General features: G+C 44.1%; 2 protein-coding genes and 1 pseudogene across 4 annotated transcripts; 2 read left to right on the top strand and 1 right to left on the bottom strand.

The window, feature by feature from the left end:
- The first annotated feature begins 297 nt into the window (after nt 1–297).
- LOC115785590 (UDP-glucuronosyltransferase 2A1-like) lies at nt 298–9,910 on the top strand. 3 transcript variants are annotated; one of them, XM_030737336.1, is made up of 6 exons: nt 298–970; nt 1,211–1,359; nt 1,507–1,638; nt 2,156–2,243; nt 2,583–2,802; nt 9,540–9,910. In XM_030737336.1, exons 1-6 carry the CDS (start codon nt 337–339, stop codon nt 9,823–9,825), a joined length of 1,509 nt encoding a protein of 502 aa, XP_030593196.1. In that variant the 5' UTR covers nt 298–336; the 3' UTR covers nt 9,826–9,910. The 3 variants fall into 3 exon arrangements, with proteins under 3 accessions (XP_030593196.1, XP_030593195.1, XP_030593198.1); XM_030737335.1 differs by having other exon boundaries at nt 298–1,054; XM_030737338.1 differs by lacking the exon at nt 1,507–1,638 and having other exon boundaries at nt 298–1,054.
- A 2,026-nt stretch (nt 9,911–11,936) lies between these two features.
- On the top strand, nt 11,937–13,286 carry LOC115786113 (UDP-glucuronosyltransferase 2A3-like; annotated as a pseudogene).
- A 599-nt stretch (nt 13,287–13,885) lies between these two features.
- Nucleotides 13,886–26,572, bottom strand: LOC115786112 (V-set and immunoglobulin domain-containing protein 10-like). The gene is made up of 6 exons (XM_030738156.1): nt 26,356–26,572; nt 25,983–26,270; nt 24,274–24,579; nt 21,905–22,100; nt 20,289–20,342; nt 13,886–14,123 (listed from the first exon to the last, which is right to left on the bottom strand). The coding sequence occupies exons 1-6, from the start codon at nt 26,405–26,407 to the stop codon at nt 13,886–13,888; spliced, it is 1,134 nt and encodes a 377-aa protein (XP_030594016.1). The 5' UTR covers nt 26,408–26,572.
- Nucleotides 26,573–27,743: the final 1,171 nt, after the last annotated feature.

Raw genomic sequence — 27,743 nt, 5'->3', positions numbered from 1 at the left:
CACCCATAACTTCCTCAGATTGTGTAACAGCACCCCAGCCTATACAGGTGAATCTTTGTTGTGCATTACTTCACTCTGTCTCTGCTCAACTGACAATTACAACCTCGAGCTCTGACATCTTTCTTAGTGGATTTCTCATACAGGTCAGAAATCAGTCTTGTTTTTCCATGATGTCAACTTTGCTGCCATTACCTTTTAACCCACTGTGAAATGATCAATCCAGGACAAAAAGAAATGATTCAGCGTTGATCTTTATCTAGTTAATAATTATCCGTCAAGGATACTTTTACAAAAGGATCGGGCTACAGCTGGTTTACCTGCTGACATTCAGACACCATGGAGCTGCGTGTCTCTGCCTGCGTCCTGCTGGTACTCTGTGTGGCATGGAGTGCAAACGGAGGGAACATTTTGGTGTGGTACACTGAAGGCAGCCACTGGATAAACATGAAGCCTGTTCTGGAGACGCTGGTCGACAGGGGACACCAGGTGACTGTACTGGCCCCGAGCACCTCATTGTACATGAACACCAATGAACCCTCCCGCTTTCACTATGAGCTCTTCAACGTCTCTTTCTCAATGGAGGCCATGGAGAAGGCTCTAGAAGCGTTCCTCCGTTTCTCCATCTATGAGCTTAATCACATGAACTATTTGCAGCACTACATCAGATTAATTGAAATGAAGAACAAAAACCTGCAGTTTTCTATGCAGTATTTGCACGGTGTGGTGAAATCAGACGTCATCATGAAGAAGCTGAAAGAGGGGAATTACGACCTCCTCTTGGCTGACCCCATCTACCCCGGCAGTGACTTGGTAGCAGATATTTTGGGCGTCCCGCTCGTCTTCTCCTTGCGCTTCTCCTTAGCTAATAACTGGGAGAGGCATTGTGGTCAGATGCCTGCTCCACCATCCTTTGTGCCCGGTGCTATGAGCAAACTCACAGATAAGATGGACTTCTCAGAAAGAGTGTGGAACACTCTCTTCTATGCTCTGCAAGACATCATGATTGATCACTTTCTTTGGAAAGTAGTAGATCGATATTACTCTGAAGTCAAAGGTGAGCAATTAGACATGAAACACTGGCTAAAATGTTTTAAGCCTGCTAATGATGTAAATGCAATATTTTCATAACTCATCAAATCTGATTAAGAAAATGTGTTTTTCATAGAATATTAGTGATACTTTGATATCCATTACTTATGCATTGCAACAGGAGCTCCCAGCAGTGCCTGTGAGATGATGGGTAAAGCAGACATCTGGTTAATTCGAACCTACTGGGATTATGAATTCCCTCGTCCTTTCCTCCCCAACTTCAAATTTGTTGGTGGGCTCCACTGCAGACCTGCTAAACCTTTACCAGAGGTAATGACTGTTGTTACTATTACAACCTGAGTAATCATTTCACCACAGAGTATTCCTGACTTGAACACTGAGGTCATCAAAATGTTGAACCAAGATGGAAAAAACAGCTGCTTGGCTGGCAGTGAGATCATGATAACCTTCTTGCAGGATATGGATGAATTTGTGCAGAGTTCTGGAGATGATGGCATTGTGGTCTTCACTTTGGGATCCATGATCAACAACATCACCAAGGAGAAGGCCAACATGATAGCCTCAGCCCTCGCTCAGATCCCACAAAAGGTCAGAGGATAAACTGAAATCAACTTATATAACCCCTGATAGTGTGGAGCAGTTTTTCATGTTTCAGTTGCAGAGTGCTTTACCTCTGACCTCCAGAAATGAATGACTATTTCTTAATGACATTTCACACTGTAAACATTTCACTCTGAAGGTGCGTTGTGGCAATCAGCTGCCTCCATTTTCACATCCACAGCCAGGGGATCTTTGTAGATTTTAAATCACCATTTGATAATGTCTCTGGTGAAGGTTGTATAGGATAAGTGATGATAAGTGAATCCAGATAATGGAAAGATATCCTGAGTATGTCGAACTCGCCTCCTAGTATAGGGTCCAGGACTCAGAAGTTAGGCACATATACACACATACCAGTGGAAGACAGGTAGAATACAGGTGACCAAAAAGGCAAACTGCAGGTTTTTCCTAATGTTTTATTTAAAGTGGAAATGTGAGTATACTGCAAAAAAAACCAAAAAAAAAAAAAAAACACATAATCTTAGAAATCTTATACTGTTTGTAGGTGCTGTGGAGATATAGAGGAGAAAAGCCAGAAACATTGGGGGTCAACACTAGAATATATGACTGGATCCCTCAGAATGACCTCCTGGGTAAGAAAAGTTGGTACCAAAAATTTTCTTAAAACTTTGGTGAAGCAAGCTAAAGGTGCAATCAACACTAAATGTATTTTTGAAGGCTGAGCATTTTATTTATTAACACAAGGTAAAATGGATGAAATACAATTTTCTAACAGATGCTATCTCGATTACCAATTGCACCTTGTGCTAATTTCCGACTTTGGTTAGTTAATTTTTGTCTAAGCTGCTGCTTTACGATGTTATTTCTTTAAATGTGAAAATCAATTTTAGCTCAGCCGACTTGTTCAGATTTACTGAAGTCCTCCTTCTGTCCAAGTGTGAAAAACTAACTTCAGATGTTTCATCCATCAGGTCACCCTAAGACTAGAGCTTTCATCACTCATGGGGGAACAAATGGGATTTATGAAGCCATCTACCACGGTGTTCCCATGGTGGGCATCCCCATGTTCGGTGACCAGCCGGACAACATGATCCATATGAAGGCTAAAGGAGCTGCAGTTTTTCTTCACTTGAACTTCATGACAACTGAGGATCTTAGAGACGCGATCACCACTGTCATCAATGACAAATCGTAAGTTCTTTGAACTCTCCACACTTTGGATTAGGCACTGAGAACATAGACTGTACATATAAAATGGATGTAGGCTGAATATAAAAAGTGAGACCATACAGATGTACCTTAAACGTGCATTTCTAATCTCCAGCAGGAGTACACTCCTCTGGCTGCAAATTACATTCTGTAGAAGTCAACAGGATAACAGCCCTACAGAGGAGTGTGCTATGAAGAAAGAGCAAGCTATGTCAAGCTTTCTGTGTCATAAAAATGGCTCTGTGTTCCCCTGGCTAAAGTGTTCAGAGTGTTGGTTTAAAACTATAGATTCACTGCTAGGGGAATATGTTTTATAAGGGCATGCTGCTAAACCATACCTTACTAAAACCACTGACTAAAATGCCGCATTGCCACAGAATGTGCATGCATTCATTTGGTGATGCAGAAAGTGTCTAACTGTCGCTCTGCTGTGATGCTTCTAATCTGCTGCTAAGGCTACGTTCACACTGCAGCCTGAAGTGACCCAATTCTGTTTTTTTGTGAAATCAGATTTTTTTTTTTTTTTTGCATGGTCGTTCACATTTCCAAATACATGCGACTTGTATGTGATCTGTGTGTGAACTGCAAACAAACCTACAAGTGTCCCGCATGAGCAGTAGAGGACGGAAAAACATCACACTTAGTGAGCATGCTCAGTGTTTGCAGAAGTAAGTTTGTTTTTTTTCCCACTTCCACGTAGCAGGACACAGAATAGTGACGTTTGCCGAGTATCAATGACATGCAGGTCGGATGAAGGCAACCTGGCCGTACAGACACAGGTCGCATTTGAAAAGATCAGATATGTATCGGATTTAGGACCACATATCCAAGTGGCCTGGGTCCATCCATCCATCCATTTTCTTCCGCTTATCCGGGGCCGGGTCGCGGGGGCAGGAGCCTAAGCAGAGAAGCCCAGGCTTCCCTCTCCCCAGCCACCTCCTCTAGCTCATCCGGGGGGACCCCAAGACGTTCCCAGGCCAGCCGAGAGATATAATCTCTCCAGCGTGTCCTGGGTCTGCCGCGGGGCCTCCTCCCGGTGGGACATGCCCGGAACACCTCACCCAAGAGGCGGCCAGGAGGCATCCTAATCAGATGCCCGAGCCACCTCAACTGGCTCCTTTCGATGTGGAGGAGCAGCGGCTCTACTCTGAGCCCCTCCCGGATAGCTGCACTCCTTACCCTATCTCTAATGGAGAGACCAGCCACCCTTCGAAGGAAACTCATTTCTGCCGCTTGTATTCGCGATCTTATTCTTTCGGTCACTACCCAAAGCTCGTGACCATAGGTGAGGGTAGGAACGTAGATCGACCAGTAAATCGAGAGCTTCGCTTTTACACACTTTTACACTTTTTACACTCTTCACCACGACAGACCGGTGCAGCATCCGCATTACTGCAGAAGCAGCCCCGATCCGTCTGTCGATCTCCCGCTCCCTTCTCCCATCACTCGTGAACAAGACCCCGAGATACTTGAACTCCTCCACTTGGGGCAAGAACTCATTCCTGAGCCGGAGAGGGTACTCCACCCTTTTCCGGCTGAGGACCATGGCCTCAGACTTAGAGGTGCTGATTCTCATGCCGGCCGCTTCACACTCGGCTGCGAACCGTTCCACTGCGAGCTGGAGGCCACCCCCTGATGAAGCCAACAGGACCGCATCATCTGCAAAAAGCAGAGATGAGACTCTGAGGCCACCAAGGAAGAAGCCTTCCGCCACCTGGCTACGCCTAGAAATTCTGTCCATAAAAGTTATGAACAGAATCGGTGACAAAGGGCAGCCCTGGCGGAGTCCAACACCCACAGGAAATGAATCCGACTTATTACCGGCTATACGGACCAAGCTCTCACTGCGGTTGTACAGAGACTGAATGGCCCGCAACAATGGGCCAGACACTCCATACTCCTGCAGGACCTCCCAGAGGATACCCCGAGGGACACGGTCGAATGCCTTCTCCAAGTCCACAAAGCACATGTAGACTGGTTGGGCAAACTCCCATGCGCACTCGAATATCTTTGAGAGGATAAAGAGCTGGTCCAGCGTTCCGCGACCAGGACGAAAATGGCATTGTTCCTCCTGGATCTGAGGTTCGACTAACAGACGGACCCTCCTTTCCAGCACCCTGGCATAGACCTTACCGGGGAGGCTGAGGAGTGTGATCCCTCGAAAGTTGGAGCACACCCTCCGGTCTCCCTTCTTAAAGATGGGGACCACCACCCCGGTCTGCCAATCCAGTGGCACTGCCCCAGATCTCCACACGATATTGCAGAGGCGTGTCAACCAAGACAGCCCTACAACATCCAGAGCCTTCAGGAACTCAGGGCGAATCTCGTCCACCCCAGGGGCCCTGCCACCAAGGAGTTGTTTAACTGCCTCAGTGACCTCACCCCCAGTGATGGCCAGGTCATCCCCCTCGTCCCCAGACTCTGCTTCCACTACAGAAGGCGTGTCAGTGGGATTCAGGAGGTCCTCGAAGTATTCCTTCCACCACCCGACTATAGCCTCAGTTGAGGTCAGCAGCACCCCACCCGCACTATAAACCGTGTGAGTGGAGCACTGCTTTCCCCTCCTGAGTCGCCTGACGGTTTGCCAGAATCGCTTCGATGCCGTCTGAAAGTCTTGTTCCATAGCCTCACCGAACTCCTCCCACACCCGAGTTTTTGCGTCGGCCACTGCCCGAGCTGCGTTCCGCTTGGCCTGTCGATACCTGTCAGCTGCCTCCGGAGTCCCACAGGCTAACCAAGCCCGATAGGACTCTTTCTTCAGCTTGATGGCTCCCTTCACCTCCGGTGACCACCATCTGGTTCGGGGGTTACCACCACGACAGGCACCAACCACCTTGCAGCCACAGCTCTGAGCAGCACCCTCAACAATGGAGGTGCGGAACATGGTCCATTCGGACTCAATGTCCTCAGCCTCCCTCGGAATGCTGTCGAAGTTCTGCCGGAGGTGGGAGTTGAAGATCTCCCGGACTGGGGCTTCTGCCAGGCGTTCCCAGCACACCCTCACAATACGTTTAGGTGTGCCAGGTCTGTCCAGCATCTTCCCACGCCACCTGATCCAACTCACCACCAGGTGGTGATCAGTTGACAGCTCAGCTCCTCTCTTCACCCGAGTGTCCAGAACATACGGCCGCAGATCTGATGATACAATTACAAAATCGATCATCGACCTGCGACCTAGGGTGTCCTGGTGCCATGTGCACTTATGGACATCCTTATGTTCGAACATGGTGTTTGTTATGGACAAACTGTGGTTTGCACAGAAGTCCAATAACAAAACACCATTCGGGTTCAGATCGGGCAGGCCGTTCCTCCCAATCACGCCCCTCCAGGTCTCACTGTCATTGCCCATGTGAGCATTGAAGTCTCCCAGCAAGACTATGGGGTCACCAGATGGAGCACTCTCCAGTACCCCGCCCAGTGACTCCAAAAAGGGTGGGTACTCTGAACTGTCATTCGGCGCATAAGCGCAAACAACAGTCAGGACCCGTTCCCCGGCCCGAAGGCGCAGGGAAACTACCCTCTCGTCCACCGGTGAAAACTCCGACGTACAAGCAGCAAGCCGGGGGGATACAAGAATACCCATCCCAGCTCGCCGCCTCTCACCGAGGGCAACTCCAGACTGGAACAAAGTCCAGCCCTTCTCCAGGAGACTGGTTCCAGAGCCCAGGCCATGCGTCGAGGTGAGCCCAACTATATCTAGCTGGTATCTCTCAACCTCATGCACTAGCTCAGGCTCCTTCCCCACCAGAGAGGTGACATTCCATGTCCCAATAGCCAGTCTTGATAGCCGAGGATCGGTCCGCCAGGGCCTCCGCCCTAGGCCACCGCCCGACACACACTGCACCCGACCCCTATGACACCTCCTGCGGGTGGTGGGCCTACAGGAGGGCGGGCCCATGTAACCTCTTTGGGCTGCGCCCGGCCGAGCACCACGGGCTAATGCCTGGCCACCAGACGCTCTCCCTCGAGCTCCTTCCCCAGGCCTGGCTCCAGGGTGGGGCCCCAGTAACCCTATCCCGGGCAGGGTAAACTGTTCCCTTGCTTTTATAGACATAGGGGTCTTCTGAACCGCTCTTTGTCTGGACCCTCACCCAGGACCAATTTGCCATGGGAGACCCTACCAGGGGGACAAGCCCCCGGACAACATAGCTCCTGGGATCACTGGGACACACAAACCCCTCCACCACGATAAGGTGGCGATTCACGGAGGTCACATTTGAAAAAAAATCAGATCTGTACAGATCATGGAACGCCTCCTCTCTGGTGGGTAAGAAGCTTGAGCTAGCGGAATGGGTCCTGACTGTTTGCACTTGTGTATTAAATGAAAGCTCAGAGTACCCAGGCTTCTTGGAGTTGTCACGCGGCGTGCTTAAGGGTGCTTCATCCGGTGATTCAATCGTCCCACATGGAGACCTCAATAAACATGGGCATGGACAGTGAAACCTGGAGGGGTGTGACTGGGAAGAATGACCTGCCTGATTCTAACCCAAGTGGTGTTCTGTTATTAGACTTCTGTGCAGTTTGTCCATAACAAAGACGATGTTCGAGCATAAGGTTGTCCATAAGTACGCATGGCACCAGGACACCCTAGGTTGTAGGTCAATAATCAATACTGTAGTTGTATCATCGCATCTGCGGCCGTATCTTCTGGACACACGGGTGAAGAACAGGTTGTAGGGATGTCTTGCTTGACACACCTGTAAGAGCCATATACAACTTAGTGGTGTTATGGTGAACTTACGGTGTTGCATGTTTATGCCTGGGATTACGGTAGGCACGTAGGTCATGTGGGAGGTGTTTGGTTAATGGGTAGGAAATATAATCACCTGGTTAGCTGTGTGTTGGCATGGAGTATCGGTGAGTAGGGAGAATGTATTTTTGTTGACTGCTTTCTAAGCACTTTCTTCACGCTTTCTATGTGCTTATCAACGCCTTGCTTTGTATGGAGTGCCATGAAGTAGCCTGCATATGCTTGGGCTTGACTGCTGTGTGGATGATTGGAACATGCAAATAAACAACGTGAAGTGCAATGTGGGAACTGAATTGTTTGTGATTAACCAAGAGCGAGTCAGCGGTGCAGTACTCCCTGCTCAATAGTGTAGGGGCAAATGGTGGTGGAGTCGCTACACATCAACACCTCTTCAAAATCTTCTGGAGATTTGGGGTGCTGCATCTGGATTGGCAGACTGGAGTGGTGGTCCCCATCTTTAACAAAGGGGACTGGAGGGTGTGCTCCAGTTGTCGGGGGAATCAAACTCTTAAGTGGGTGATTTTAACATCCATGTAGATCAGGGGTGTCAAACTTAATCACAGGACAGGCCAAAACTGAAGAGATAGTCTGAGTCATGGGCCGAACAGGATTATGAATTTGAATGGCCAGAATACAGCAACTTTTTCCTCAACAAATTAAATAAAATATAAAATTATATTTTTCTTCAAAAATCACATCAGGAAAAATGAATATATTTCAAACTGATGAAAATTTGCAAGTTTTTCTGGAAAAAACGCTGCATAAACTGCGCAGTGTGTCGAGTTTCTCAGCAAAAAGCACAGCTGCAAACACAGCGGTGGAGACACGTGTAATCACGCGGCCCCATCTCCGAAGTTGCAGGGACGCATTAAGATGCTTCATGAGAAAAGCTGACTCACGAACTGATCCTTTGCGTATGACTGTGTGCGGGTCCTCATCTGGACATGGAAGCTGAGGGGCACAAAAATGGCATCACTGAGCTCCTGGACAGTCAACACGCTGCTGTGCTGCGAACATATTTTACGGTCCAAACAAAAGTACTGCAGCATCTGTGTGCGGCACAGAGGTAAACACAGACAGCAATTGCAAGCAGGATAACAACGAGCAATCCGGTTCCCTACACCCGACTGTAGGGTCTGAGGCCCAGAGCCCCACTGTACTCAAGGCCAGCACCCCCACCCACACTGCAGACAAACATGACACCAACACACCCACACACAAACACCCATCCACACACAAAAGACAACAAACATCACACACACACACACACACACACACACACACACACACACATACACACACACTAGTCCCCCCTGGCAAACCGCCACTCCCTCATCTGAGCAGATTAGGAGTATAAAGATTTAGAAATTCTGTTACCCATAGAGGGATTTCTGAGTTCAGACAACAAATTAAGTCTTGCCTGTATGCTGGACCTCAATTGATGATCTTCAAGAAATTTACTGTTGCTGAAGTTCTTGAAATGAAATAAAGGTTATATCTTGAATAACATGTTCTAGATTATTTATTCCTTTCTCTTGCCATGCTGAAAAATTTTGTACTTTTTTCTGACATATATCTGGATTGTTCCAAATGGGTGTCAGTTTACATGGGATAAGTGTAGACTAAAGCCAAAATACTTGAGACAGAATACCGAAAGCAGTTTGAAATGCTTAAAACACTAGAAAATGCCATAAAACCAGACCTATGGTAATGGATTAGAAAGGACATATTACAGGTACATTATTCAAGAATGCTATTATTATGCATCTAAGACTTAGATGCATAATAATAGCTCTATAATCTTATATCCTAAGATCTTACAGCTGATAACTGATACTGGAAGAGTGGTTGATGACAGTTGTCTTCAGTTGCACTATTTGTTGCTCTACAGTTTAAATATCGAGCTGTTATATAGTATGAAAAGATGCAATTCAAAACCCCCTTTTTAAACCCATATATCCATTCACAGGTACAAAGAAAATGCTATGAGGCTGTCCAGCATCCACCACGACAGACCCATGAGTGCTCTGGATGAGGCGGTTTTCTGGATTGAGTTCACCGTCAGAAACAAAGGGGCCAAGCACTTGAGGGTCCAGGCCCACGAGCTCACCTGGTACCAGTATCACAGCCTCGATGTCCTGGGCTTCCTCCTCACCTTAGCTCTACTCCTCATATTCACCTTCATCAAGACCTGCAGTTTCTGCTGGCACAGGTGCTGTGGCAGGAAGGGAAAGCCAAAAAGGAAGGCTGAATAACAGACCGAACTGAAACATGTGCTTTGAGTTCTGGGCTGGAGCCAGCATTTCTCACCTACATGAAACTTTCCTTCATATATATATGGTGAAATATCCATTGTCTGCTCTTGTATGTATCACAACTAATTACTTTAATTGTTTGATAGATGTGCCAATTTACATAACTGCACCTGATGTAATCTGACATTAAAAATTAAATGTTTATTGGCTTTTGTGAGTTAAAAACACAAAAAATAAAAACACACACACGGAGGAAATTCATTCTATGCTTTTATCTGAGTAATATCCATGGGAGGTCACCCCTTTAGGTCATCTTAGCGCTACATGCCATAAGCATTTAAACAGATGTGGAAGAAAGGCTCCAAGTCTAATTTTTACACGCAGAAATCATATTAAGAGAAATCAAGTGACAAAAACAAACAGCCCTCCGTGTCCTGACAGTTTCCCACAAACTGATACATTTGGATGGCAACATTTAATATGTTTGAAAATTTTACTGTATGATGATGATTCATTTTTTTTGATCAATTCACATTTAACTGTAGATGCTTGTCTATAAGCACCCACCACTCTGTGAATGATCCTTCTGAGGTAATCAGCTGTGAGCTTGCTGAGTGTCAGCTTGTGAGGGGGGCCCAGACGATGGGGAAAGACCACCGACGTATCCACCACCATCCTGTGGAGCAGCTGCAGTAAACAGAAAGATATCTGCAGCTTTTCGTACAGGTCACACCCTTTTAGGGGACATTTCACTTTCTTGGTTAGGTGTTGATTTTAAAATCCTGCAAGAGTAATAATGCACTGACTTAAAACAGATACTGCAAAATTCTACAACATATGAAATTTTGTGTTTATAAATAAACTTAGCATAAAAAGAAAGGAAATTTGTGTTTGGTTGCTTATTTCATTGTTATAATGATGCTTCTTGGCAATAAATCTTATATTGTTGGAATACCTGTTTATATCTCCTTAAATGGTGCCTCATTGATGGAAAATGCATTTGTAGGTTGAGCAGCAGAGCTGAGTTTGTGTCGCGTCCATCAAAAAGTTACCAAACCTTCTCTGCCAATGCCAAAGAGCTTACTCTGCTACAGACTCTTGTATGGTGATTATTGGATTCGATGAATGCTGGTTGAAGAATGGATGTCATCCCACAGCAGTGTGTGACCAGCATGAGGAGGAGGTGCCAGGGTGTCATGGCTGTGTATGGTTCTTCCGCATGCTACTGGGACTCCCGTTTGTCAAATTGCCAGTAGATCTTGTTTCTTCAGACTTATAATCATGGTATAAGTTTGTAAAGGTGATAGGTTTTACTTGCATCAGAAAGTTTGTAAATTTAGAGAACCATTTCATATTGATAAATTCTTAAATTAGTATGAAACATCAACTTTGAAGTAATTTAAAAGTCTTATGAAATTAGAGATGGTCATTTACACAAAGTGTTTAAAAATCTTTAAGAGGTTAATCTGAAGGGAGTATTTTCCTCCTCACAATCACCATGTGCTGCTTATCCTTCTGATTATTGGGTTTCTCTCAGTGTCCATACCTGTTGGGATTTTTTCTAAAAGTGAATTTAAAAGTCACATGTGTATCATAATTGTAATATTTATATGAAGCTCGACAGGGTCTCTCTGGTCTAAAATAAAACAAAACTTCACAATCTTTCTAATATGCATTATGAAAAACATTGAACTTTCATCCCTGGAGATACAAAACTGTCAAATCTCAAATAGGGAAACAGTTTTGTTTGAATCCTATCAATCCTGACTCACATTTCAGTCATATGCAGGGAAAAACTTGAAAAAGCACCCATAACTTCCTCAGATTATATAACAGCACCACAGCCTGTACAGGTGGAATAATCCTCATTTTGTATTACTTCACTTTGCCTCTCCTTAACAGATACAACCTCACGCTCTGACATCTTTTTAATTTCTTAGTGGATTTCTCATACAGGTTACAAATCAGTCTTGTTTTTCTAGTGATGTCAACTTTGCTGCCATTACCTTTTAACCCACTGTGAAATGATCAGTGCAGCACAAAGAGAAATGAGTCAGAATACAGCTTTATGTAGTTCATAATTATCTTTCCAGGATACTTTTACAAAAGGATCGGGCTACAGCTGGTTTACCTGCTGACATTCAGACACCATGGAGCTGCGTGTCTCTGCCTGCGTCCTGCTGGTACTCTGTGTGGCATGGAGTGCAAACGGAGGGAACATTTTGGTGTGGTACACTGAAGGCAGCCACTGGATAAACATGAAGCCTGTTCTGGAGACGCTGGTCGACAGGGGACACCAGGTGACTGTACTGGCCCCGAGCACGTCATTGTACATGAACACCAACGAACCCTCCCACTTTCGCTATGAGCCCTTCAACGTCTCTTTCTCAATAGAGGCCATGGAGGAGGTTCTAGAAGAGTTCTTCCAATTCGCCATGTATGAGATGGATCACATGAACTATTTGCAGTACTTCATCAAAGTCTTGAGATACTGAAAACTGACTTGAAGTTTTCTATGCAGTATTTGGACGGTGTGGTGAAATCAGATGTCATCATGAAGAAGCTGAAAGAGGGAAATTACGACCTCCTCTTGGCTGACCCCATCTACCCCGGCAGTGACTTGGTAGCAGATATTTTGGGCATCCCGCTCGTCTTCTCCTTGCGCTTCTCCTTAGCTCATAACTGGGAGAGGCATTGTGGTCAGATGCCTGCTCCACCATCCTTTGTGCCCGGTGCTATGAGCAAACTCACAGATAAGATGGACATCTCAGAAAGGGTGTGGAACACTCTCTTCTACGCTCTGCAAGACATCGTGATTGATCACATTTTTTGGAAAGTAGTAGATCGATATTACTCTGAAGTCAAAGGTGAGCAATTAGACATGAAACACTGGCTAAAATGTTTTAAGCCTGCTAATGACGTAAATGCAATATTTTCATAACTCATCAAATCTATTTAAGAAAATGTGTTTTTCACAGAATTTTAGTGATACTTTGATATCCATTACTTATGCATTGCAACAGGAGCTCCCAGCAGTGCCTGTGAGATGATGGGTAAAGCAGACATCTGGTTAATCCGAACCTACTGGGATTATGAATTCCCCCGTCCTTTCCTCCCCAACTTCAAATTTGTTGGTGGGCTCCACTGCAGACCTGCTAAACCTTTACCAGAGGTAATGACTGTTATTACTATTACAACCTGAGTAATCATTTCACCACAGAGTATTCCTGACTTGAACACTGAGGTCACCAAATGTTGACCAAAGATGGAAAAACAGCTGCTTGGCTGGCAGTGAGATCATGATAACCTTCTTGCAGGATATGGATGAATTTGTGCAGAGTTCTGGAGATGATGGCATTGTGGTCTTCACTTTGGGATCCATGATCAACAACATCACCAAAGAGAAGGCCAACATGATAGCCTCAGCCCTCGCTCAGATCCCACAAAAGGTCAGAGGATAAACTGCAATCAACTTCTATAACCCCTGATAGTGTGGAGCAGTTTTTCATGTCCCTGAGTCCCTGAACCTTATTTTGTTTAAATTTCAGATTCAAATACACTCCTCAAAATAAATAAATTCAAGGATCACTTAAAAAAACAAATCAAAACCAAAACAAAACAAAAAACAACAAGAACAGTTTAACAAGTGGAGGCCACTGACATTTTTTTGTCTCAACTATTCTTAATGCAGCTGTTCGCACCAACCATGTAATTTTGCAGGACTTGTGTTTTTTGTTTGATCAAGCTTGATTTTTTTCAATTTTTCACACACAAATGAACCAATCTGACCAATCAGACTCCTGCTTTTGGCAACAAGTGCACACAAACAGTGTATCACAAAAGTGAGTACACCCCTCACATTCTGCAGATATTTAAGTATATCTTTTCATGGGACAACACTGACAAAATGACACTTTGATACAATGAAAAATAGTCTGTGTGCAGCTTATATAACAGTGTAAATTTATTCTTCCCTCAAAATAACTCAATATACAGCCATTAATGTCTAAACCAGTGGCAACAAAAGCGAGTACACCCCTTAGTGAAAGTTCCTGAAGTGTCAATATTTTGTGTGGCCACCATTATTTTCCAGAACTGTCTTAACTCTCCTGGGCATGGAGTTTACCAGAGCTTCACAGGTTCCCACTGGAATGCTTTTCCACTCCTCCATGATGACATCACAGAGCTGGCAGATATTCGAGACTTTGCACTCCTCCACCTTCCGCTTGAACACTGCCCTGCGACCCAGTTTCTGGAGGGAGGGGATCATGCTCTGCTTCATTATTTCACAGTACATACTGGAGTTTATGTGTCCCTCAATGAAATGTAACTCCCCAACACCTGCTGCACTCATGCAGCCCCAGTACTTAAATTCAGAGACCAGCCAGAATCTCATACATTTGAATCAAATTAATGCACAAATAGTTGCTGCGGGATGGCAATTTAACTGCACAGGCAATCTGCAACTTTTCTTTTGTATTCTGGTTGTGTTCCTATATAATCGACTGGCAACCTGCTGAGTCAAGTCTTCTATTGTAAACAGATGCATTGCAGTGCAGACTGACTCTTGATTGTAATGTTTTGGCAATCTGTCCACATTTATGAATTAAATGGCAACTATTTAGTGATTGCAGTCAGTCAGACCACAATTATTTGGAGACAGGTTGTGTACCAGCAGGTGGCCTTACAATCAAAAGTGGTCACCCAGAGGCTGGGGGCATTGCATGCTCCTTTAGTTTGTCACCTGCTCACATGCCCACTGTATATAGTGAGTGAGCGTGTGTGTGTGAGTGTTTTACATCCAGTGTGCCAGCCAGTGTGTATATATATATGTGTGTATATATAAATGTGGGATGAAAGAAAACACACACTCTTATAGAGGGACTATGATACTACCCCACATCCAGCACCTTTGGGTGCTTCACCAGGCTTCACTGGAAATTAAAAATTTAAAGGCAGAGTTTAAGATGTTGCAGTGGGGGAATGAGGATATATTTTCTGGAGCACAAGTCTTCCAGATGTTTGGGCACTACACTGACACTGACAAACTGACACTGACACTGGTCGCCTTGGTGGCGCTGTCACTTGGTGTTGGCTCTCACTGCGGTATTGTATCACTTCCTGTTCCTGTTTCGGAGCACAGTGTTTTGCTGTCTGTTAGCTGTTATATCTGTATAACTAGATTTATCTGGATAATAACATATTTTAGTGTAATCTTCACCTACTTTAAATAGCATACTCTTTGCTGAATCACCTGTATTCACATTACTCACTTTATTTGTTTTTAGAAATTCGCTAGCTTAGCTCAGCTAGTAGCTTAGCCCTTAGCCGACTCACTACCAGCATGGCTTCTTCTCCTGTCTCTCCTGCACTTTCCTGCTCTGGGTGTCACATGTTTAGTTACTCCTCGGCCTCCTTTAGCAGTAACGGTACTTGTAATAAATGTAGTCTGTTTGTAGCTCTGGAGGCCAGGCTTTCTGAATTGGAGACTCGGCTCCGCACCCTGGAAAATCCTACATCTAGCCAGGCCCCTGTAGCGGGTGCGGACCGTGGTAGCTTAGCCGCCGTTAGCTCCCCCCCCAGCAGATCCCGAGCAGCAGGGAAAACAGGCCGGCTGGGTGACGGTGAGGAGGAAGCGTAGTCCTAAGCAGAAGCCCCGGGTACACCACCAACCTGTTCACGTCTCTAACCGTTTTTCTCCACTCGGCGACACACCCGCCGAGGAACAAACTCTGGTTATTGGTGACTCTGTTTTGAGAAACGTGAAGCTAGAGACACCGGCGGCCATAGTCAAATGTCTTCCAGGGGCCAGAGCAGGCGACATTCATGGAAATTTGAAACTGCTGGCTAAGGCTAATCGTAGATTTGGTAAGATCGTTATTCACGTCGGCAGTAATGACACCCGGTTACGCCAATCGGAGGTCACTAAAATTAATATTGACTCGGTGTGTAACTTTGCAAAAACGATGTCGGACTCTGTAGTTTTCTCTGGGCCCCTCCCCAATCAGACCAGGAGCGACATGTTTAGCCGCATGTTCTCCTTGAATCGCTGGCTGTCTGAGTGGTGTCCAAAAAATGACGTGGGCTTCATAGATAATTGGCAAAGTTTCTGGGGAAAACCTGGTCTTGTTAGGAGAGACGGCATCCATCCCACTTTGGATGGAGCAGCTCTCATTTCTAGAAATCTGGCCAAATTTATTAACCCTCCTAAAAACTGACTACCCAGGGTTGAGACCAGGAAGCAGAGTTGCAGTCTTACACGCCTCTCTGCAGCTTCTCTCCTCCTGCCATCCCCCCAAAACCCCATCCCCATAGAGTCGGTGCCTGCTCCCAGACCACCAAAAACCAAAGCTAAAATCAGCAAAAAGCTATTTAAGCATAAAAATTCAAAAACAATTAAAGCCGCAAGCGGCGTTTTACGGCCCTCGCTGCGTGCGCGACCGCCAAACCCAGCGCGAGCCGCAAGTGAGCCCCCGCGAACCCCCAGCGTGCCACCTACGAGCTCCGCAAATCTCCAGCCAGCCACCTGCGAGCCCCGCAAACCCCACTGCATGCCGCCTGAGAGCCGCTGCTCCTGCAACCTGCGACCTGCCTTCCCTGCGAACAACGTGCCCTGCAAACAGCCTGCAACCCACCTGCGAGCCACCTGAGATCCCCCTTCAAGCTGTCAGAGAGCCACCTGTTCTGCCAAATGTAATCCCCACTGGCAAAAGATGAAAATCTTGGCAAGGATGGACATGATAACACCGTTGAATCTATCTATTTGACTGTGGCGAAGTTTTCTACCGTTTTTCATGCATTTCAGAAAACCTAAATGTGATTCCCACCATCTAATGCTTTTGTTCCATCTGTAGGGGGCACTAGTGCACTTGTTGCTCTGAATCCACAAATCTAAATGAAGTCTTGTACAGTACATAAGGGAAAGGAAAATGCAAGCAAAGTGCAGGAAGAGTGCGTGAGTGATTGCGCAATACGTGTGACAAGGTTGTGGTTTCTCCATAATGATGTCATCTTGACATTGGGGTGGTGGTCACGGCTGCAGCGTGCAAAATAGGGCATAGGTCTGATTGACTTTTCTGATCAGGAGTATCTGACGAACATGTAAAAAAATTTTCATGCATTTCAAAGAAACCAATGCGGTGGACCTCCATACAAAATTTCAGTTTCTTCTGCAGGGGGCGCTATTGCAGCAATCGCCATTGTTTCTCCACTTATGGATTCAGTGTAGGTGTGTTCATAAATTATTCCATTTTGGGGCAGATCGGGCAAAGCACGTGCGATTGATGACAGGAAAGAGTACGGGAATTTTTGGTCAAACGACCGCCAAAGTCAGGGGCCTCATGTGACAAGCCCGTTGAATTGAATACGAAGCCTTCGATAACTTTGGATGCCCTATGTCTCTAGATGATGCAGAGGCATTTTGGTGTTAGCGCGTCAAATGCCCTAGGAGAAGTTCGAGCAAATATGAGGTGTCCAACAGTGCAAAATTGGCAAAAACAGAATTTCAAGCCAAGCTAGCGGATTTCCTGTGGGAATGTGGGCATGGGTCTCATTGACTTTTTTGATCGTGCTGGGGTACAGAATGTTTGTCTCGAATTGCATGCATGTCTGAGAAAGTAAATTGTTGGCTCCCCATATAAACGCAACGCACATTTGCGGTGTGGTGGCGCCTGTGGCGTGCAAAATTGGGCATAGGTCTGATTGCCTTTTCTGACCAGGAGGATCAGAAGATTGTGTAAAAAAATTGTCATGCATACCAGAGAAACTAATTTTGTGGACCCCCATACAAATTTTCATTTTGTTCTGTAGGGGGCGCTATGGCATCAATCGACGTGGTTTCTGCACTTATGGATTCAGTGTAGGTGTGTTCATAAATGATTCCATTTTGGGGCAGATCGGGCAAAGCATGTGCGATTGATGGCAGGAAAGAAGACCGGAATTTTTGGTCAAACGAAGGCCAACTTCAGGGGCCTAGTGTGACAAGACCATTGAATTGAATACGAAGCCTTCGATAACTTTAGATGCCCTATGTCTCTAAATGATGCTGAGCCGTTTTGGTGTTTGTGGGTCAAATGCTGTAGGAGAAGTTCGCGCAAATACAAGGTGAGCGAAATTGCTGACTCGGCGAAAGCCAAATTTCAAGTCAACCTGGTGGATTTCCTGTGGGTCATGGAGGGGTGCCTCAAGAGGATTTATTGTTTGCCCAGACATGCTCTATGTGTGACGAGAATTTCATGACTCTAGGGCAAACTTGAATTTGGCCTCTCCCATAAGGGCACCGAAAAATGAAATTTCCAGGGGGCGCTGTGGAGCCGTGTTTTGGAGTTAGTTTGTGGCGACATTAAAATACGTAATTTTTCGCCAGACCTGACCACCATGCAAAAAATGGTGACTTTTCGTGCACATTCAGGGGGTCAAATTTGGGTTCAAAGAGAGAGAAAGTATAATAATAATAAAGAAAAATAATAATAAAGAATAATGGAGAATTCGAGCAAAAACAATTAGGCGTTTTCCCAGTCACCCCGACGCATACCTTTTCGGAAACGTCTCGACCTGACCCACGTCCCTATGAGGTCAGGGGTCACTGGCGACCGCGTCCCATGCGACCGTGGGGATTTTAACGCATTTTGGGGTATGTGGCATAGTGAATCCAATAGGCTCCTCGCCGAGACTTCGTCGGCTCGGGCCTAATAAATAATACAGCTTCATCAACTGCACCAAAGAATAAAACAATTAAATGTGGATTGTTAAACATTAGGTCTCTCTCTTCCAAGTCCCTATTAGTAAATGATTTAATAATTGATCAACGTATTGATTTATTCTGCCTTACAGAAACCTGGTTACAGCAGGATGAATATGTTAGTTTAAATGAATCAACACCCCCGAGTCACAGTAACTGTCAGAATGCTCGAAGCACAGGTCGAGGAGGAGGATTAGCTGCAATCTTCAATTCCAGCTTATTAATTAATCAGAGACCCAGACAAAGTTTTCATTCTTTTGAAAGCCTGACTCTTAGTCTTGTCCATCCTAATTGGGAAAATCAAAAACCTGTTTTATTTGTTATTATCTATCGTCCACCTGGTCCCTACTCAGAGTTTCTGTCTGATTTCTCAGACTTTTTATCTGATTTAGTGCTCAGTTCAGATAAAATAATTATAGTGGGTGATTTTAACATCCATGTAGATGCTGAGAATGACAGCCTCAACACTGCATTTAATCTATTGTTAGATTCAATTGGCTTCTCTCAAAATGTAAAGGAGCCCACCCACCACTTTAATCATACTCTGGATCTTGTCCTAACATATGGCATAGAAACTGAAGACTTAACAGTATTCCTTGAAAGCCCCCTCCTGTCTGATCATTTTTTAGTAACATTTACATTTACTTTAATGGATTACACAGCAGTGGGGAATAAGTTTAATTACAGTAGAAGTCTTTCTGAAAGTGCTGTAACTAAGTTTAAGGATCTAATTCCTTCATTATTGTGCTCTTCAGTGCCATGTGCCAACACAGTGCAGAGCAGCTACCTAAACTCTGCTCCCAGTGAGGTCGATTATCTCGTCAATAGTTTTACATCCTCACTGCGTATAACTTTGGATACTGTGGCTCCTCTGAAAAGGAAAGCTTCAAATCAGAAGTGCCTGACTCCGTGGTATAATTCACAAACGCACAGCTTAAAGCAGATAACCCGAAAGCTGGAGAGGGAATGGCGTCTCACTAAATTAGAAGATGCTCATTTAGCCTGGAAAAAGAGTTTGTTGCTCTATAAAAAAGCCCTCCGTAAAGCTAGGACATCTTACTATTCATCATTAATTGAAGAAAATAAGAACAACCCCAGGTTTGTTTTCAGCACTGTAGCCAGGCTGACAAAGAGTCAGAGCTCTGTAGAGCCGAGTATTCCTTTCACGTTAACTAGTAGTGACTTCATGGATTTCTTTACAAATAAAATTTTAGATATTAGAGAAAAAATTACTCATAACCATCTCAAAGATTTATCTTCATGTTCGACTGCTTTCAGCACTGCTGGTATTTGTTTAGACTCTTTAGCTCCGGTTGATCTTTCAGAGTTAACTTCAATAGTTACTTCCTCCAAACCAGCAACATGTTTATTAGATCCCATTCCTACTAGACTGTTCGAAGAAGTCTTTCCAATTATTGATGCTTCTATCCTAAAAATGATCAATCTGTCTTTATTAGTTGGCTATGTACCACAGACCTTCAAGGTGGCTGTAATTAAACCGCTACTTAAAAAGCCATCACTTGACCCAGCTGTCTTAGCTAATTATAGGCCAATCTCCAACCTTCCTTTTCTCTCAAAGACTCTTGAAAGAGTAGTTGTAAAACAGCTAACTGATCATCTGCAGAGGAACGGTTTATTTGAAGGGTTTCAGTCAGGTTTCAGAATTCATCACAGTACAGAAACAGCATTAGTGAAGGTTACAAATGATCTTCTTACAGCCTCTGACAGTGGACTCATCTCTGTTCTTGTCCTGTTGGACCTCAGTGCAGCTTTGATACTGTTGACCATAGCATTTTATTACAGAGATTAGAGCTTGCTATAGGTATTAAAGGTACTGCACTGCAGTGGTTTTAATCATATTTATCTCATAGACTCCAATTTGTTCATGTAAATGGGGAGTCTTCTTCACACACTAAGGTTAATTATGGAGTTCCACAGGGTTCTGTGCTAGGACCAATTTTATTTACATTATACATGCTTCCCTTAGGCAGTATTATTAGAAAGCACTGCATCAATTTTCATTGTTATGCAGATGATACTCAGCTTTACCTATCAATGAAGCCAGATGACACACATCAATTAATTAAACTGCAGGAATGTCTTAAAGACATTAAGGCCTGGATGACCTTTAATTTCCTGCTTCTAAATTCAGATCAAACTGAAATTCTTGTACTCGGCCCCACAAATCTTAGAAACATGGTGTCTAACCAGATACTTACTCTGGATGGCATTACTTTGGCCTCCAGTAACACTGTGAGAAATCTTGGAGTCATTTTTGACCAGGATATGTCCTTCAATGCACATATTAAACAAATATGTAGGACCGCTTTTTTGCATTTGCGCAATATTTCTAAAATTAGAAACATCCTTTCTCAGAGTGATGCTGAAAAGCTAATTCATGCATTTATTACTTCTAGGCTGGATTATTGTAATTCATTATTATCAGGCTGTCCTAAAAGCTCCCTGAAAAGCCTTCAGCTGATCCAAAATGCTGCAGCTAGAGTACTGACAGGGACTAGAAAGAGAGAGCAGATTTCTCCCATATTGGCTTCTCTTCATTGGCTCCCTGTTAAATCTAGAATAGAATTTAAAATTCTTCTCCTCACATACAAGGTCTTGAATAATCAGGCACCATCTTATCTCAAAGACCTCATAGTACCATATCACCCCAACAGAGCACTTCTCTCTCAGACTGCTGGCTTACTTGTGGTTCCTCGGATACTTAAGAGTAGAATGGGAGGCAGAGCCTTCAGCTTTCAGGCGCCTCTTCTGTGGAACCAGCTCCCAGCTTGGATTCAGGAGACAGACACCCTCTCTATTTTTAAGATTAGGCTTAAAACTTTCCTTTATGATAAAGCTTATAGTTAGGGCTGGATCAGGTGACCCTGAACCATCCCTTAGTTATGCTGCTATAGGCCTAGTCTGCTGGGGGGTTCACATAATGCACTGTTTCTTCTCATTCACCTTATTTGCTTTGTTTATACTCCACTCTGCATTTAATCATTAATTGATATTAATCTCTGGCTCTCTTCCACAGCATGTCTTTCTCTCCCCTCAGGCCCCCCTCATCAGATGACCCCCCCTCCCTGAGCCTGGTTCTGCTGGAGGTTTCTTCCTGTTAAAGGGAGTTTTTCCTTTCCACTGTCACCAAGTGCTGCTCATAGGGGGTCGTTTTGACTGTTGGGTTTTCTCTGTATTATTGTAGGGTCTTTACCCACAATACAAAGCGCCTTGAGGCGACAGTTTGTTGTGATTTGGCACTATATAAATAAAATTGAATTGAATTGAACTGAACATCTCAGGATTGTTAAGAGGCTCATTTCTCAACAACAAACTTACTGAGGGTCAGCGAACACGACTTCTCTTTTCCCGGGCCGAGCAGTAGTTGTCGGGCCGCGCACCTCACACTCTGCCCCTCGGACAGCACGGAGCGGTTCTGGGGTGGGATAAACTCCCAACCAGGTGCAGGTGAACTGGATATGAGAGGGGTCCTGTGTCAGGGCCCACAAGCACTCAGGGTGTCTGTCTGAGACATCTAAGAAGAAAAAAAATAAAAACATCAGTAATGAACATGATTAAAAATGTATGTAGCCACGATTCCTATTTGTTCAGGGGAGGATTTTAAAAAACAAACTCTTTGATCCACCAGTGAAGAGACTAATTTAGTCCAAAGTTTTCTTGTTACAGATGGTAATTGCTTAACTCCATGCCTGCTCCACAACATGTAAACTTGCTTCCCCTCTGAAGAGGTGCCTTAGAGACCACAGCTATTAAGCTCTGCACCTGTAAAAGACAGGAGGCCGAGCTGGAGGTGGCAGAGTTAAAGATGCTGAGATTCTTGTTGAGGGTAACCAGGATGGACCGGGTTAAAGAGGAGCACATCAGAGGGACGGCTCACACGGAGCAGTGTGGAGACAAAGTTGGAGAGGCGAGACTGAGATGGTTTGGATGTGTGCAGAAGTGGAATAGTGGGCAGAAGGAAAAGAGGAAGGAGGACATTCAGTGGGGTGGTGTGACAGGAGGAGGATGCTGGGAATAGTGTGAGACGGAGGCAGATGATCCACTGTGGGATCCCCTAAAGGGAGCAGCCAAAAGAAGACGACCTATTTCTGATGATTTCCCACTAATTACTAAATGTTCTGGTGGAAACTGGAAGCACAGCAGTGTTTATGAAGCACCTGCTGACAATAAAGGCTTCTGATTCTGATTCACAGGCTGAAAGCTGAACAAGCTTCTCAGACTCTACCGTACATATACGACATACAACGAGTGAGTTTTACACAGTTCAGTATTAAAACAAAGAATATTTAAAAACTATAATGATAATAAACTGTTTAGAGTTTGACCTACTTTTTCCCACCTGAACAAACCACTTACACAAACTTTTAGTTACTGAACAACTGCAAAGAAAGACGTCCACACAAAAGTCATCAATAATCAGCACTACTTTGTTTTCTGTGAAGAAATACACTATTCAGTACCAGTTATGAACAGGTAGGAAAAAGAGAAAGCTTTTAATTTAATTATAATATAAAGCCAAGTAAATAATAATTTATTATGAATTTATCAATGGAAATTTCTTCCTTCAAACGCAGCACAAAAAGCTGTTTGTTGATCATTTGCATGTTGTTGAGCACAGACTGTAATAATTTGCTTACACGGACATAATACATCAGGCTGTGTCTCTGCTGTCCATGCATTCATAGATCGATTATGCTCAAAGAAATTTAGGAAAATATCTGAACTTATTTTGGAATATTCATGCTCACAGCTTTATCATGTTGAAACGTCGGCTGCAGGAAGTGAGCAAAAAGCACAGAAAAAGTTGTGCGTCAAGAATTCAGGAAGTCCATTCCACAACTTCCTCACCTTAATAATACATTATAACCATAATAATAATAATAATAATAATAATGTTTTTTTAACAGAAGCCACAAAGATAAAATCATTGCCACGTCACACTTAATCGTTGCATTCACAGCATGAGTGCAGCTTCAGGGTGGCGTTTTGGCCTTTTTTGGTTCCTTTCGCCTCCTCTCGGCTGACGGTGGGTCATGACTCAGCTTTTTTCTGCCCATCAGCACAGCTCTGAATATCCTCCCTCAGTCTTTGCTCGCCCGCTATCATTTTCTCATTTGTGGTGCAGCAGGAGGTTACATGTTTATTTAATGTGGTCACATCATTTAAGAGTTAAATATGTTTTTATGCTCAGACAGCAGTTTCACCGATAAAACTGGGAATAAAAGGATATTTCATTCAGCTGAATCTCTGGGTGGAAACTAAATGTTCCCTATAAACCTTCAACACTGTAATCAGCCTCTTTTTGTGGATTCCACCTTAAGTTTGGAAAACTTGAATTATTTTGTTTTTTTCACTTGGGCTCGGTATCAGATCCTAACAAAAATACTTATTAAAAATGACAAATAACAAATGTTTGCTACATTTTTATATTTTTGCTGCTGTTACACTGAATTTCCCCTTTGCAGGACAATAAAGGCTGTTTCTATTTCTTCATTTAAGTGATATAACCCATTAATTATTCAGAAACCAGGTTTCAGTGATGCTTACAGCACCCAGGATCAGCTGCACTCCGCTCTGCAGCAAAACTGTCACATGCGATCCTTTTAGGTAGGTGTAAGCCATATGTTTGTGCATCTGTAAAAATGATCACTTTAATACCAGTCACAGCAGCTGTTTGTGATACTCACAGTACACCAGCAGCTCTGTGCTCTTAGAGACGGTCTGATTTGAGACGGGGTTGTGGGCCATGCAGCTGTAAACTCCTTGAGCGCTGGCCTGAATGTTTTCTATCCTGAAGTCCAGCCAGGATCCAGAGCCTGAAAGCAGCGAGTCGTTGCTTGACGAGTCGCCTCTGAAGGCCCAGGTCAGCTGCTGGGATGGGTGAGAGGAGCGCAAGCAGTTTAAAGTAAGTGATGAGCCCCGAGACGTGAAGAGGGTCCCATTGGGCAGTGCAGTGGCAGGACTGATGGATGTAGACACATTTTCTGATCCACCTGAAATAAATATGTACAGTGCATTAACACTTAGTGGGACCTCATTCAGAGTAACTTTCTAATGTATGAGATAAATTACTTTAAAAATGTATTACTGTAAATGATGTAAGCAACATTAAAGTCATATTTGGAGAAGAAAAATGTTTTTGCACTGTAACATTCATCACACATACAGTTTAATTATCCATCTGATCTGATATTCATCAAAGTATGACCACAGCGTGTCTCCGGTTTATAAAACACAATGTTCTCCAGCTGATTTCTGATTTGCTTTGATTTGAGTTACTTTGTAGCACATTTATTTACTTTGATGTTTCAGGTTAACGGCTTGCTGCAGGAAAAAGTTTCTGCTGTGCTTCAGCGTGCAGCCTGCAGACACGGTGACCCACCAATATGATGCTCCTTCCATCACGTTTCTGTGGGATGATGCTTTCATGCTGGGGCCCCGGACACAGTTCTGAAAGTTCTTTCCCAAACAATTCAACCTCATTCAGTCCATAAAACATTTTCCCTGCAGCAAAGTGGAGCATTAAGGTTCTCTCAGGCAAACTTCAGACATGCTGCAGTGGCTTCTTCTGATGTCCTGCTACAGCAGAACAGCCCATCAGATCTTAGTTTCAGTAAGTGTAAGAAAATTAAAATGAAAGGGTCTGTTTCACACAGAAGCTCTTGTGCATTCTTGAGTTATGAATCCACCGCACCCCTTTTCTTAAACCACTGTACACACCCATCCCTAACAGTCCAAAGTCACTCCTCAGAAGGCTCTGGGAGGAGAGTTTTGCCGAAAAGAAATGCAAATAAAAACACTTTGAAGCTCAACAAGTAGTCGTGTTAAATAGAGCACAGCGTGATGATGATCGAGCAGCCTGATGTCCCACCGTGAGTCCATCTAGTGAACTTAGATGTTAACCAGCTCCTATTACTGCTTAAGTCTCCAAATGTTATTCTTGTTGAGTCATTTTACAGACAGTTTTTCTAGCTGTGGCCACACAGATAACTAAAGTCTTTATAGTCACACCTGTCCATCTTCTTATCCTCTCATCCAATGCAGGGTCACAGGGGTGCTGGAGCCCACTCCATCTGTCACAGGGTACATCCACACATCGTGAATGGGTGCCTGTCTCTAACCCTTACATTCACACCTATGGCCAATTTATAATAACTAATTAACCTGTATGCGTGTCTTAGGACTGTGTGAGGAAGCCAGAGTGCTCTGAGAGAAGCGTGCGGGCAAAAGGAGGGCTTGCGCAAGCTACACAAGTCACGTGTTGTTAAGCAGCGGCCTGTGTGTTAAGTTGATGAACCAGTTTGCGCTTTCTAGAAATGTAATGAAGAACGCCGGTAAGCAGCACCCACATCAGCTCAATATAACGGAGTCATTCTAAATTAGCGTACACACTTACTGCTTACTCGAAGCTGAAAACCTGCCTGGAAGGACTTGCTGCCAGGTAGTGTGGCGTTGCACAGGTAACTCCCCTCATCTTCAGGTATCACCTGCTGAATGTTCAAACTCCCGTTCTGCAGCACGGTGAGGCGCGGTGCGGAGGATGAAGAGTTGATTTCATGTCCATTTTTGAGCCATTTCGTTAATAACGGCGTTCCTTCACCTCCTGTGTCACACGGAAGTAGAACGATGTCACCCGGTGAGGCTGACAGAGCTGTTTCGGTTGAGCCAGAACCCGAAACTCTCGCTGTAACGAGATGAGAGGAAAAAAAAAAACGATGAAATCTGGGGTTTCACACTCACCTGTATTTTCTGCGTTGATCCAGACTCACCTGTTGCTGATATCCACAGCTGCAGAAGCGCTAAAGTTGCCACTATCTTCATGATAACTTCCCTACATCGCTGTAATGTTCTTGTCTTATTTATAATAAAAGAGCTTGAAGAACATTGGGCTAGCTTCAGCTAGCCATTTATTAAAAGACTCAGACTTGACATGTAACATGAACTGCCATCTTAACTCTTTGTCTTCTTCTCCACACCTCCTACGTGGGCTCTCGTACAACACTGACACCTGCTGGTGACACCTTAGTTAACACTTATCATTACAATCGCCTTCATTAATGAGTGAACAGTTGAGCTTGTAGGTCAAACCTGTCTGACTAGTCCACCTGCGGGAGCGCGTCGGTGACACACGGCGACACACCGGGCACCAGTCTGCCCATTATACCCCACAGCACACCGGCTCCAGTGCCAGGAGGCAGCAGCGCTCTGTCAGTATGATTCACCAAAATCTGGTCGCGGTGCTCCGTTTACAGGAGCGTGCCAAGCCGGAAACTTTGCCAGGATATAAACCACACCTTAAGCTCACCTTCTTAAAGGTACAGTAGCACATTTTGTTTTCATAATAAATCAGCTCTCTTTTATGACCGTTTCTCTTTTTTAACAATACAAAAAACAAAACACAATCAGAACAAGAATTTACCTTTAACCTGATGGCCAGGCTGCTAATGTAACCCACTGACATCAGAAATAAGGGGAAGGACAAAACAAGCATAGAAATGTAAGCATCAAATCATATCACATTCTGTATTTTTCAGAAGGAAAATCAGATGGATCTATAAAAACACTATGCAGCCTAAAATATTGGTTTACAGTCTAGAACTTATTAATGGACCAAGGACAATTTTTTATAAATGAAATAAATAATTAAACTTTAACAAAGTTTCTTTTTGTAATTATCCTCTACAAAGTGTAACTACAATTTTTAATCACTGCTGAGGAGCACTTTACTTTTTGAACGTTTGATATTTCATGTTTTGGACATAAAGTCAAAGCACTTGTTTCTTCCCTCTCTGTAACTTCACAGGGTTAAACACTAGAATTTACAAAAAAAAAAAAGTACCTTTAGCAGATCGTCTAGTAGGTTTGCTGTTCTCAGCCATCATAACTGGACTCACAACAGCTAGTTTATGTAAAAACAATCCCAGCTTTTTATTTTACATAGTGCTTCTAATTCTGGTACCACTGTCTGGTGCAGCTGTAATATTATACAGACTAAAATAACAACGTAATTACATTCATGAGTTTGCATAAGGACACTAAAAAAATAAAAGTTTCAGAGTGTCAGAGATGCAGACAATCTCATTAACCAACCATCTCACTTTTACTCCAGCATGCTGGAATGATGCCTGGGAGGAGAGGGGGTGATGCAGCTTTCATT

Source organism: Archocentrus centrarchus, chromosome 9 (genome assembly GCF_007364275.1).
Source record: "Archocentrus centrarchus isolate MPI-CPG fArcCen1 chromosome 9, fArcCen1, whole genome shotgun sequence".
Taxonomy (NCBI): Eukaryota; Metazoa; Chordata; class Actinopteri; order Cichliformes; family Cichlidae; genus Archocentrus; species Archocentrus centrarchus.
This window is presented reverse-complemented; position numbering and strand designations above follow the sequence as displayed.

Coding starts and splice junctions, on each gene's coding strand:
- LOC115786112 (XM_030738156.1), bottom strand. CDS start 26,407: ATGAAGATAGTGGCAACTTTAGCGCTTCTGCAGCTGTGGATATCAGCA. Junction 24,580..25,982: donor TTTTCAGCTTCGAGTAAGCA/GTAAGTGTGTAC, acceptor TATTTATTTCAG/GTGGATCAGAAAATGTGTCT. Junction 20,343..21,904: donor GTCGTGTTCGCTGACCCTCA/GTAAGTTTGTTG, acceptor TATGGTCAACAG/TATCAAAGCTGCACTGAGGT.
- LOC115785590 (XM_030737335.1), top strand. CDS start 337: ATGGAGCTGCGTGTCTCTGCCTGCGTCCTGCTGGTACTCTGTGTGGCA. Junction 1,055..1,210: donor ATATTACTCTGAAGTCAAAG/GTGAGCAATTAG, acceptor GCATTGCAACAG/GAGCTCCCAGCAGTGCCTGT. Junction 1,360..1,506: donor CTGCTAAACCTTTACCAGAG/GTAATGACTGTT, acceptor ACCTTCTTGCAG/GATATGGATGAATTTGTGCA.